The sequence below is a fragment of the Myripristis murdjan genome, chromosome 7 (genome assembly GCF_902150065.1).
Source record: "Myripristis murdjan chromosome 7, fMyrMur1.1, whole genome shotgun sequence".
NCBI classification, from domain to species: Eukaryota; Metazoa; Chordata; class Actinopteri; order Holocentriformes; family Holocentridae; genus Myripristis; species Myripristis murdjan.
The window spans coordinates 20,912,441-20,926,434 of NC_043986.1; the positions used below are offsets into that span (position 1 = coordinate 20,912,441).

Sequence of the window (13,994 nt, forward strand, 5' to 3'; positions counted from 1 at the left end):
TCTTTCAGTTTTTAATAACAAACTAGCCATGTTTTCTGTTTATCCTGGTATCTCAGGACCTGCTGCCAGAGTGGATCAGCTGCTCCAACAGAAACACTGGCTATCACTTTACCAACAGCGAGATTGACTTTGCGGGGGGAAAAATAACTTACTGTCAAAGCTTTTGCAAACTAATGTTTTACCTGCACGGACAAAGCCGAGCTTATTATTTCAATAAGCAGCAGGATACCTTATACACCCTTGTATATTTCCCTAGATGTTGAAGTCAACATACAACAATACTGAATTTCCAATGCACACTTTGAACAAATCAGACTCGAGGTGTGATGGGACACACTGGCATGTGCAAGCTCCAGATTATCATGGGCTAATGTGAAATGAAAACACAATACTCCGGCGGTTCGAGCTGCACAGCACTGAAATAAATATCAATTAAGATGCCGGACCACAGACTGTGAAGGTCTATGTCGGACAAAGCATTGTTTAAAAAAGCCACCCAAAGTGGTTATTGGGAGCGCTCCAGCTGACACATGGGCAACAACAACGAAAATGTGCTGGTCTTGTTGGAAATCCAAAATGCCTTTGCCATGAAAATAAACATGTCAGAATCGATACATCCTACGGTTCAGTCCAGAGGACATTCCTCTGAATGCTCAAGAAAAAAAAAATGCAGAATGCGTTCAGTAAAGCTGCCCTGGTAATTGACTCATGCCCAAGATGAAAAGCCTGTGTTTTTCATTGAGACTTTCTTTCATTCTTTTGTGTTGAGGTATCAAAGTTGTTAGGAACAAGTTAAGGCAGCAAGAAGTTGAAGCCTGCGCTTTGAGACAAGGATGAATAAACAAAGTCAAAACAACAAAACCAAAGAAGAAAGAGATGTTGGGAAATGCTCAGATGTTTAAACAGTTTCCTCCGGGGAATGTGTCATTCTGGATATTGCTGCTGTAGCTCTACTCTGGTTCATGCACTTCAGAGTACTAAAGCCACAAATAGCTCGAGTCTGTGTTTAAACCCACTGACATCCTTGGAATATTGGCCTTCATTGATATTGCTGGATAAAACTGTCCTAGTTGTCTAATAATGAGGCATGTTTTCCCTCCGCCGAAACTGATTAAAACGGTGCCATGCACGGCTGCACTGTATGCTTACTAAAACTTTAAAACTTTGCTTTATGTCAAACCTCTAAACTCCTAACTGCATCTTTGCATGCTCTCCACCCAGAAAATGAATCTCCTCATTTTTGGGTATGGGTGGGGGACAGGGGCATTCGCATAAATCGGATAAACACTAATCTATCTATTGATTAATCTCATCTACCTATATTTTATTAAATAATCCAAAACAAAAAAAAGCCCTTTTGTCCTCACAGGTGGTTGCTGAGAAAGTTAATGTGAAAAGCCATTAGTCGATTAGGATGCGGCTTTTATTCTAAAGTAGTCCTCGCATGCAAGTCAGGGCTGTTGGCCATGGAGGTGAGACCTTGTCAGAGGTGCTTTTCCTCTCTGATTTATGGGAAGGTCCTGGGATAAGCAGTGTATTTAGCTAGGCCGGCTAGGGGGGTTTTAGCAGGAATCAGGCTCAGAGGGGAGAGTGTGAGTGTGTGGGAGAACTGTAGGGCCGAAGGTGTGCAGTTCAAACATGGGGTAATGTTTACTTTGAGTGTTGAGACCCTCGCTGTTTGCTTGCGCCCCCGAGCCTGCCCCCCCCCAGCCCATCACCTTTCCTTCAGATACAGAAATAGACTGTGTGCAGCAGGGACACCCATAGGTGTACCTTTACGTGTTGCCTGCAGCCAGGCCAAATTAACTATCAGAACTGCAGACCCACCGATGTAATTCAGCCGATAAAATATGCAGCTCTGGTTTTGTGACAGGATCAGTTGGTGCAACATGTGAGCATTGATTTGCATGATTTGCTGTAAGGCAAACAGGGGAAAAACATCATACTTGACAACAGCATTTGCAGATGAAATCCATTTTCACGAGCTCTTTGCAGCGGAGGAGGAAGGGCGCTGGGTTCATGTCCATAAAAGGTGTTCTTAGGATCACAGCGTTTGTATTACTGTGTATAATTACAAACGAACAAGTATTGTAATTATCCACCTTAGCACCACACTTACACTACATTTAGGGTTGCGGTTGAGCAGGATAGGGCTAAGGTCAGGATAATTACTTTAGGTACAGAGCAGCAGAGAGCAATCCCAATACCTGATGACTTGTATGAACGCAATGCAGCAAAACCTCCTGAACCTGAACTTACTATTTAACCAAACAGGCAAATGGACCAACATGATTTGCAAAAAAAAAAAAAAAAAAGAAAAAAAAGAAAAGAAAAAGATTGTCTACAAATAAATATGTTTTATTGTTCCTTATGTAAATGATCCGTGCATTAAAAAAAAGCAAAGAGCTATTGAGGATGTATGGGCAATTCCTGGAATGCTGACATATTAAGTTCATTATTTGAGAATATGTATTTAAAAGTATGTAAAGATTTTAGTCTTATAATCAAACTCCATTCCTACAGGGCTTAGAAAAGAGGTTTTGTGTTGCTGTCATGCGTTTTTGCTGTATTGATTGAAGATCAGTGTGAAACAAAGTTTGCCTCCAGTGTCAAGTGTAAGAGAAAATGAAAAACTGAAGGAAAAAAAAAAAGTATATTACACCCAACGCTCCTGTAAACTCAAAACATGCATCATCCTAATGCTTGGAATCAGCACATTTATACTAATGAAGTGTCCACATTCAGCTTTAAAGCAACTTCCTACGCTAGAACCAAAACAGGCACAGACATAAATCAAAACTAAAATAATTCACCCAAACATATAACGCATTCCATTACATTAGTGTTTATCATATGCGTGCAGACTCAAAGAGCTGCATGATACACGCTAATGTGATGTGATGTGTTATCATTTTTGGCCTCAGTCTGGTTGGAGGGGGAGGAAGTGAGGACGAGGTTGCAGAGAGGGCAGGATCCGGTTGTTGCGTTATCACAGCACATGGTGCAAATGTCATGGATTATTAGGTTGTGCAGGGCAGTAGGCTAGCCATCCAAAAAAAAAAAAAAAAAAAAAAAAAAAAGGTTTTCATGAAATGCAGACGTCAACATTAGCACAGAATTTAGCATCTTCCCCCACTCCCACCCAAATCCCTCTCAGCAAATGAAGGGACACACTGTTGGCCGTCCAGCAAGCCTCTAAAAAGTTGAGAATAAAAATATCAACTGCTTCCATTTGGGATATTTACACTCATCCTTCACACACTCTAAATGTTTAGGAATCATGACCACTGACTGATCCTGTGCTTTCAAAAACTGTGATCTCAACTTCAAACCGGGGTGCCTCCCTGCTTATGTCCACCAAGCAGCAAGCCTCAGATTAATCTGAGGGCGACATGAAAAAAGAACAAGAACATGCAAATGAAGAATCAGGAGGGCAGAATCACGTCAGCAGGCCAGAAGGCATTCACTGATCCCAACACATGCATGCTGCAAAATATCTCCATCTTAACATTTAGTGGCATATTCACTATTAAAATCTTGTTTTTCTTAAGACAAATGACAAAAAAAAATCCGCCATTGTGATGAGATAGTCCCTCTTGTTTCCACAGTTACAGGGATTTCTCTGGGAACAAGTATAAATAAGATGAAACAAGGCAAGGCAAACAAGGAAAATCAGGCAGATCAGCCCACTAGTATCAATAAAATGACACTTTACTCAAGAAAATTGTGGAAACAAGTTGATTAGCACTGGAAACAATGGGAAATTTTTAATCACACTGGCAGATTTTTCTCATTTTAAGAAAAACAAGACATTAAGACTTTTTTTTTTTTAAAGACCATTTCACAAATTTAAGTCTAATCTTCACCCTCTCACCCAAAGCTGCAAAACTCCCACCTGGACTTTCTCTGTTCATCCAAAAGTGATATTTTGTATACATGCAGACATTATCAAAGACATCTTAATACTGCAATAAAATACATCAGCTACAGATTATATTTGTCCTATGGATGTACAATGGAAGAAAAGGTGTTAGTGGAAATACTACACTCAGTTTTATCCTATTCTGTTGTCTTGTGGTGCATTCAAAAGCATGTTCAGCATGTATAGTCTAAAAATATATATATATTCCTCTCTTTTGATTTCTGTATTCTACTACTTGTCTCTGCCTCGGCGCTGTGCAAACACTGATATAAAATGGATGTGTGGTTAGGGACCTTGTGGGGTGCCCTCATTATGACAAGTCAACTAACTCAAGCCAACACATACAAGAAGTGCGCAACTACCTTTTCAATCTGGTGACTGCCTTGAAGTGTGTTTTTACAGCGCGTGCCCTTCCATCAAAGCACAGACATCAGTAAAATAGACAGCTGGGCCGCAAACGATTCCTCAAGAAAGTGAAAAGTTGGGAGAGTGCAGAGGATTGGCGGCGGAGAGAGAGAATCAACTTGCCTAAATGTCATTCATATTCATGTCATTTATAATAAATTTCTCAAGGTAGCGAGTGCTCAGGCTCTGTGAATAAATAATGGTCATTCTCTTTGCTTTTGATCATAGACTGTGCATCTGGTGCTGCGCCTTGCCTTTAGCATGTGTGGCCCTAATAGACTATGACTCACAGACCTCCGGACCTCCTCCAGAAGGAAAACACTTATTACAGTAATTAAGTGAATCATAGAGTAATACTAAGAGCGAGAAGAGGGTGACATGACATAGTCTGCTATGTTGAAAGAGTAATACATACCACCCTTATTTAACTTGTAACCATTTCCTACGAGTATTTAGGCGACAAAAAATTCATCTGTACCTTTCAAGCACCTTTCAAGGGATCTTTAACCCTTCTTGGCATGTGTGCTCCACTGTTAATGATTCCTTGGCCTCATGCAGCATATTTTATATGCGGGAAGGGTGGCACTTAGAGCAGCTGTATACCTTATATTTATGCAGCCTGAGCTAACTGACATGACACTTTCCCCTCTGCACACAGCAATTACATTCATTGGTGGTTGCTTTAGCCAGATACAGTACCAACCATAAAGATGGCAACATAGCAATTACAGCACAAGTGCGATATTTTTAGCCGTTTCCTGTCAAACTAAGGTATAAAGTCAATGGTTCCCTGTGCGAGTCATGAAGTAAGCACTATCTGACAAATCTTAGCAATGTGAAACGAGCTGGGTGAAATTCAATGGGCTGGAAGCGGCTGGATGTATTCTTCATTTAAATGTTGAGATAATGTAGAAAGACAGAGCGTTCATTTCATGCAGCCATTTCATTTATACAAAAATGTAATTTTTTTAATGGCCCCTGCATCGATAGTTTGGTGACACTTACAAAACGGTTTTGAATGAAGGCAATAGAGCAGAAAATGTAAAAGTTAAGAGTAGGCTACATTCAGAGTGTAAACCTGGAATTAATCGATGTAGCACCATGCGCCTGGGACCTTTAAATAGTTTTCCTCAGCATAATGTTAAATTGAAAAATAATAAATTTTAAAACAGAATAAAACAGAAAGGATTAACAATTAATCACCCTGCCATCTCTTTCATTGAAAAAAAACATAAAAAATTTAAAAGAGATTAGAGTGAAGTTTTTCATTCACCCCGACCTCACATACACTCAGCTAGACTGATACGTGATGCAGAGTCATTAGTTATGCATTTCTATGAATATGCATATGTAATATTATAGATACATCCCTTTTCAACTAGTAACACTTTCCTGCTGACATAATGTGCGCCCTCACTGCCATGAAGCATTATCAAACAACTGAGAAATTCCGTCTTTGTTCATAGAAACAGCTTTTCAGTTATTTTCAGCCCAAAAAATGTTTTTTTTTTTTTTTTTTTTGAAAACTTTCAAGGCCCCAGACATGTGGCATTTAAATCAAACCATATAGCAAAACAATATTATGACTCCACTGCAAGTAGCAGAAGTAAAATCATGATTGACAATTATAATGTGTCAACCAAATACTTCATCTGCCCGCAAATGCTGTCTCCATAACAGGAAATGTCATTATGTGATGATGGATTAAAAAGTATTTCATTAAAATAACTAAGGCATGGAAGACCTGTATTTTACATTAATCTAGAGTATAGTCTGCCGCAGTCTGCAGTGAATAGACTTCCACAGCTTTGGAGGAGTGATTAAATACTGTAAGGGATCATATGGTTTTCCCATGCCTCTGTCCATTGGGGAAGTTTCAAATTCATCAGTGAAGTCACCTCTCTATCAACCCAGAACACACTGGCCAGACCCCACCAAATAAATAACTGCTTTTTTTTCATCTGGATTCCTTGATGTGTTGGGTTGGATTTTTCCATTACTAAGCAGAATAAGAGCATTTCCTTTCATTTCCAGCAGTCTCTAAAGCTGGCGCTCACCATCAGGAATGTAAACACACACAGTCTGTAAACAAGGCTCGCTCTGACCCCCAACCCCCCTCCAACAACACTGACCACCACAGACCAGCCTAATGACAACCCTCCCTGACCCCCCAAACTCTCAAAGAGAGACGCAGCCCCATTATTCAGCCAAAGGGGTCACAGGAGAGGGCGAGCGAGGAGGAAGGACAAGAGGACGGCGGAGCAGTGGTGCCTCAAGCTGTCCCGCCAGCCGCGGGCCTATAAAGGAGAGAGGCAGAGAGGACAGTCCCACAGATATCTTCCCCTGAATCACAGTATTCCCAATCAGCGAGTAAAGGAACAGAAAAACAAATGTGGGGTCTGTGGTAGGGGGCGACTGGGTTAGAGGATTAATGATCTGAGAGCTGCTCCAGCTGGCCGAGGGACAGCCCGGAGGTCCCTCAGTGAGCCATCAGCACTTGAGAAGGGGGATCTAGAGGTGAGTTTAGGACTGGGGTCAGAGTACCGTCAACACTGACTCGATTCCTCCCCCGAACCAACAGGGGACGTTGTCAGCACCTCCGCATCTGCACTGAGAACAAAGGCTGCTGACAGAGTGAAAGGCAAAAAGAAAGAGAGAGGAGGAAGAGTAAGGAGTTGGAGAGAGAGCGGGCGACAGAGATAGTTCTCTAATTTTAACCACAGTGCCACAGCAGAGAAAACTATCACAGGCCTCATTTGGAGCATACTGTTTAGATTTCAGCCCAATAAATAAATGAGCCCCTAAGCCAGGGGAGGTGAGGATAGTTTCCACACTCATTATTCTTACCCTTGACATGGGTGCCAGGGTGTTGAATGTCACCGCTGGATATTGGTGTTACTATCCAGCAGTAGGTGCACTCAGGAAGATTTGGATTGGTTTAAGTTAGATCATGTTTTTTTCCACTGGTGCATGTGAAAGCTATAGCTTTCTCAGCAATACAACCATTCCAAATGAGGTGACAAATAGTGGTCACAGGGGCCTCGCTGACTGCTGATAAAGCGGTTTTCTGCTCCAGCAGGGAGAGAAGGTGCCATGATAAAGGCATCTCTCCAGCTGATTGGTACCACCGGGTAGGCACAGGAAATCTGCGGGGTACACAGATTTACACCTAACACTTACATTGCACACAAATATGTGATGTATTGTTGCGATTGCTGATTACATAGCACCCATACATGCACCCATATATGTATATAAATCCATGCATTATATACATGGCAAAAAACTCCATCTCAACAAGTCATTTAGCCTCATATTCAATGTTAAAATCTTGTTTTTCTTAAAAGAAGTGAAAAAAAAATCTGCAGGCAAGATAAGATCATCCCACTTGTTTCCAGTGAGGTTTCACTTGTTGAAACAAGACAGAATAAGGCAGATCAGCCCACTAGGACCAAGAAAATGACAGAAAAATCTGATGATTAGCATTTGGAAACAAGTGGGAGTATCTCATCACACTGGTGTCTTTTTTCACTTGTTTTAAGAAAAACAAGACGTTATTACCTAACATGAAATATGACAATATGACTACATGAGGATGGGGATCTTTTGCAGTATAAGAGGCAGCTGTAATTTAATGCATAAGTCCAAAAAAGACACTCTGTGAGGTGAAGATCAGACACACTGACCCCAACACACAGAAACTCCAGCCATGTCTAGAAGGCACAAAAATCCCTACTGTATCTTGATATTTAATGCTGATACATATTTAATTTCCTGAGACAAAATGCCGCACTGTGTTTTCACCCTGTGCCTGGCAACAGAGTGGAATGACAACATATCCCAAATTTTCTTAACATGTGTGCGTATACGAAACACATTCCAGCAAACAGAGATCTCATTAATTTTTTGGTAAATGTCAAGGGGAATTAAATGTACAGTCACCTCAAGCTGCTTGGACAGTACCCCTTTATCGGCATTCTCAGACAGAGACCTTGAGCGAGGAAGTCATATTTCCCTGGGTCTGAGTCTTTGGCACTCTGCTGCAGAGGAGAAAATGTCTTGGTTTTGCATTCCAACGGCCAGGATGAAAGTGAGCAACTGTCCAGAACGAGGGCCCACTGAATTGCCTTGGGTCACAGCCTGTGCCAGACAGCCCAGCCTTTACATGTGCCTGTAAACACAGAGCTGATGCTATATGTAGCTGTAGCCTGCCTGCCTTAAAACTGAACGAAAATATTTCTATCAAGCTGCAGCTCGGGCAAAGCGAAGCCACAGAGTTAGACAAGCTGGGGACAATAAAGTTGAACTGTTCCCTTGCTTTAAAAAAGAAAAGAAAAGAAAAGAAAAAGAAAAAGAAAAGAAAAATTCCCTGTCCATATTGGAGCTCCATTTTGGGGAGTGAAAGCACTTCTCCTTGCTAAGTGCAACCATTAATATCCAATCTAAAAATCACTCATCACAGTCATGCACCTTCATTTGTCCTCACTACACACCCACACATCAAAGCCATTTTCAAGATTCATACCACATTGCTCTTGGACAGAATTGTTATCAAGTGTTTTCACCACTCAAGTAATGCCAAGAAAATAATCTCTGCCTGCTCACTCCGCTGCTCTGTAACAACATGTACAGTGGTATTGGAGCACCACTTGTCAGGCAGATGCTATCTGAGTGTGTCTGCTGAGTGCTAGAGTGAAGCTAGATTGATCCCCTCCACCCACTCATCAGCGAGTGACCGAGGGCTACCCCGAGGCTCAACCTGCCTCACACACTCTGATCATGACGAGAAAACAGCTATCTGACACTGCAAGTCAGCTACACACAGCCACAGACATAATATATATAGAGAGAAGGGCCCCATTCCTCTATTACAAAAATGTGCTTTTTCATTTTGATTTGCCCGTACGGTGCTACTAATCGGGAGAAAAAATATGCTTTTTTTTCAGATTAGGAGCTTGCTTTATATCATGTTACATTTCTGCTTGTACTAGGGAGTTTTTAGTCACATATGATAACAAAGACGGGAGGAAAAAAGGGAATGACAAGTCGCACCAGACAGAGACTAGATCCAAACCGCCCAATACCGCAGGGACAAGCTGAGTCCCAGAGTCCTCCAAGCCACAGAGCATCCCAATAAGAACACCACTACTCTGCAGTTTCTCTGTTTGACCTGAATACATCTTGCATTCACCGGATGTTAAAAATTACTTTGCCAAAAAATCATGCTCTCTCTACCTTGGCAGACAAATAGGGGCTTTTTGTGTCGGTTTGTTTTAAGGCACATCCAGTCTCTTAGGGGATAAGTGTAACAGCTCAACAAATAGCATTGCAGGAGCTTGTCAGGACTCAGGAGCGATGCACAAACCACACAGCCCGAGAATAAAGAAGAGGGGAGGTGATGAGAGAGGTGCGGCAAAGTGTTGTCAAAATTCTATGGCTGTGGCAAGATGACTGGCCAAGTGCCATGCTGATCAGGGTAGACAGGCCTTTTTCCCTTAATCGTCACTGTCTGTCTTTATTGCTCTCTACCTTTATTTCAGCAAAAGCCGGTGTTTGCAGGAAAGTTCAAGGCCAAAAGGATAAGCGCACATAAAAGCAACATTTTAATAGTTCTTTATGAGGCTTCACATGCAAAATTACCATGGACACACCCTGTACTGTTTCTTACTTTCAGTCTCCCAATCAGATGCACCCACACACACACACACACACACACACACACACACACACACAATTTTCCATAAACAGTTCATAACCAGTGCATGCCTAATCCAATACCTTAGCCTAACCTGAACCTAAACCTAACCCCAACCTTAACCAATAAGCCAGAATTCGCTTTTGTAGTTGTAATGCCCTCACCTACAAAAAATGTCCTCACGCTGTGGGTTAAAAAGGTGTTCTGGTCCTCACTATGTAGCAAGTACAAGTGCACACACTCACTCAAATGTGTGCACACTCAAACATTCAGCACATCCAACCTTTGGGCTAACACAGTGGCCTGGACAGTGCTGGGGAAAGGACGACTACAAGCATCTTTTTGTCTCAAATATATGAATAGCTAAACGGCTGACGGCAGGGTTTCTGACACAGAAAATGGGTGTAATGCAGCTGTAGCTTATGGCTGACAGAGAAAGGGCATGGCTACTTCATTAAGCGCAAAGGAAAGGAAGCGAGGACAAAGCAAACAAAGCTGAGTTGGGTGAAAAAGGAAAGGGGTGAGTGAGTGTTGGGGAGGGGGAGGAGGTGGTGGTGGTGGTGAGGGGGGGAGTGCCTTCTTCTTCCCTTTCCATCTCCCTCTTTGCTTTGTAGAGGGCAGCATCTCTAGGTAAGCCTCCCTTCACTTGGGCCTCAGCTTGCCGAGGCCGCTCGGTTCCCACAGTGCGTCCAGGCATGGATCTGGCCTCGCTCCCTGCTCGGGCGGCCCTGTGTCTCAGACCCCCAAGGCACCCGGAGCAGAGGTTACACCAACACAGCCAGCCACAGCAGCATGTCAGCCCCACACCAACCGTTGCCTGGGAGCTGCTGCATTAGCGAAGAGCTCCTGACTCGGTTCGAGGAAAGTGATTTGCCATGACGTCTACGGCTCCTTCCCTTCCCTTTTCCTTGCTTGTTGTCGCTCGCCCACTAAGCAATTTCTCTCTCTGAGTCTCTCTCTCTCTCTCTTTCTCTGTTCTGTCTGTACCCTTAATCTATCCTGTTTCCCCAGCTCTCATTTTTCCTTTCTTTGTCATTCCCTCCACCACATCCTAAAATCTTCCACCATTCTTGCACTGATTTCTTTTTTCTTTTTTTTTCATGGAGTAACAATTGATGCCTGAAACACGGTGCCATGATTGGCCTGACATTGATGAAAGACATAGAGGCTTGTCGGCAACATCTGTGTTGAATAAATATTGACCTGACAAATTGTGCATTTTTTCTCTAGTCATTGTAGTCATTATTCAGTACATTGCTCATCTCTCTCTCTTTCTCTTTCTCTTTCTCTGTCTCAACATTTTTCCCTGTCGTCAGACTTGTCAGCACCACTGAGTTCTTACAAACAAACAACAAACGCAATATTGTTCAGTTCGGCACAAATTGCGCTCACAGATGTTTAGTGCCTACAGCGCGGCATGTAGGCAATATGTTACTGTAGAGCTGTTTGCCTTGTATTGATAAACAGGAACTGGGAAACAAGCACGGGCCTATCAAGTGGCAGCAAGCCATGGTCTTACTATTAGTGACCAACAAACAGGTGCATGCCATTAAGGACTGACACTCTTACAGCGGCATTCCACACTACAAGAAAGTGTGTAATCGATGTTGTGGAAAATAAAGTGAGAAAAAAGTAGTTCTAATTGCAAAATGTAAATATTGGGTTTTCCCACAAGTGGGGGCAGACCACCCAGGATGCAAAATAGCCACCCACCCCCTTTTTCTTTTTGCCTTGTCGACAGCCCAAGAGATGTCTTTTCGTGTGTGCAAAACATCACCGACCACAATCAACACTCACCCAGAAACCATGATGTGTCTTTGCATGCAAATACTTTTGGCAACTCCAGGCTGGCATTTGTCTTTTCAGTAACATTAAGCGACGAGGCTGTGGGGGAGACGGCTGAATGAATCAGAAATTGACTGTATAACATCATGTCTTTCTCGTCCCTCTGTGGGTGCAGGAGTTTTGACTTGGCCTGCCCTTGTATGGTCTGAATAATTTCTCACAAGAAAGCAAGAGGGCGGCCGGCTCAGCAGGACAGCACTGTAGCTGCAGTGTCTTTGACAGAGACTGCTGAGGGGGCTCCTCCGTGTGTGTTACAGACCCGTGTCAAATACTTGTCTGGATGGTGACAAATACCTCCTGATAGTCTTGCTACAATTAACCAGAGGACTGCCCATGAAACATAACTGTTCACACTGTTGATGATGCCGTTTGAAGATAAAAGGCAGCTACTTTTTTTTTTCTCCAGGGCCACACAGACAATAGCAATCTGTCATTGAAACTTAATTTAAGACTGTTTGTGTTTTCTTAATTCTCAGCAAGTCAGTGGGGATTAAATAACCTGGCATATTGATACAACAAAAACAGCAACTGAGTGATTCTGCGTGGCAAAAAGAACCAATGAATCATCAGAGGGCTCTCCTTTGAATGAAATTGAGATTTGCTGATGGATTTTCTTTCATTCTTCCTCACTCTACTTCACACTTCGCCGGCACCCGTTTGCATTCCATTTTATTTTACTTTACGGTGCTTTTTTATTAGTTTGAACACAAATTCATCCAAGTCTCACTGGTTTAGTCAGCTGACACCAAGTTAATTAGCAATTTAGTGGAGACTAATAAGTGTCATCACAAGTAAACGGATCTGATCAATTTATTTAAGAGTTTTTTCTTCACGCAACAGCCTGACAAAAACACCGCATATCCAAGTCATCAGCTGCATGGCAGCTGTAAGATGAGGCTATTTTTGACGGGAAAACTTACCTTGAGTGGTTTTACTTCCTGAAGCTGGCTGTTGGACAAAGGCGACCAAGCAGAAACCTACAAATCCCAGGCTTGCGCGTATCATAACGTGCATATACATGTTAACTTTCACCGCAGTTCAGCAGACTACTTTCAGGAGCTACAATGTACCGGAGCGCGCAGGAGCACATATAGGGTACAGAGTGGAAGGGGCTCACAAAAATCTTGTTATTCCCTCAGAGCACCCGCTGATAGGATACTGTGCGGTCCCTTTCCCCCCCTTTTTTTAAACGTCTGCTTATTTTAGTTTCAAGTGATCGGGGTTGAGGATAGCCCGACAACGCGCAGCAAAGGACTCTTCTGTAATCATGTTTCGACCCAGACCAATGTCAATTTAAGAAAGGCAGAGAGAGAGAGAGAGAGAGAGAGAGAGAGAGAGAGAGAGAGAGAGAGAGAGAGAGAGAGAGATGGAGTGAAGCGGCAGGGTTGGAAGGGGGAGGAGAGAAGAGAGATCCGCGCTGCGCTCCGGAGTCTGCTGCTGCTGCTCTTCTCTCTTTCCCCTCTGACTGTTTCTTTCTGTTTTTTCTCTGCAGGAATTTGCACTCAGGTGCTGGTTAGGCTGGAGAGGTGGGCATGGACCAGGGGTCGGTCGCTGAGTGCACTGAGTAGACCGGTGCCACCTGCGCACAAAGGGGCCCTCGCCCCGATTTGGCAAATGGGAAAGAGACGACTGGGCTGCTTAGCTATCATGACATGTTGACATGTAAAAAGTTAAAAATTGTGATTGTAGCACGAATGAACGCAATTCACATTAAACAGTAAATGCACAGTTTGATATCTCCAGGTGATCCAAACTTGAAAATTGATGAGATATGATTGGCAGTCAGTTTTTTTTTTTTTTTTTTTTTTTTGGAAATTTAAGTCAGTTGGAAAAATGTGAAATCATCTTTAAGGAGAGGCAACATTAAAAAAGTTACTGGTACTTTAGTTTTGCCTTGATGTCTAAAAAAAGTTATTCTACCTGACAACTTATTGTCACACGGTTGGGGTTTTGTGGCTGGAAAACAAGTTATATGTGGTTTTAATTAAAACAACTAGGAGCACACTGCTGTATTTGATCTATGTCTACTCTTGAATTAAAAAGGACAAGTTCTGCCTTTTTTTTCTATTGATGCCACACACTTACTCACTGAACTGAATTTAGGGACTAATCTGAAGACTTTAACAA

At 42.5% G+C, this 13,994-nt stretch overlaps 1 protein-coding gene across 2 annotated transcripts in view; it reads right to left on the reverse strand.

Annotated features, from left to right (window-relative positions):
* The window catches only part of scube3 (signal peptide, CUB domain, EGF-like 3), a 67,977-nt gene extending 54,819 nt beyond the window's left edge, over positions 1–13,158 (reverse strand). The window contains exon 1 of one of the 2 annotated variants that reach the window (XM_030055562.1): positions 12,788–13,158. In XM_030055562.1, coding sequence (XP_029911422.1) covers positions 12,788–12,887 — 100 coding nt within the window. In that variant the 5' untranslated portion in view covers positions 12,888–13,158. The remainder of the gene's footprint in view (positions 1–12,787) is intronic. The other variant, XM_030055563.1, reaches the window with a different exon arrangement.
* Positions 13,159–13,994: the final 836 nt, after the last annotated feature.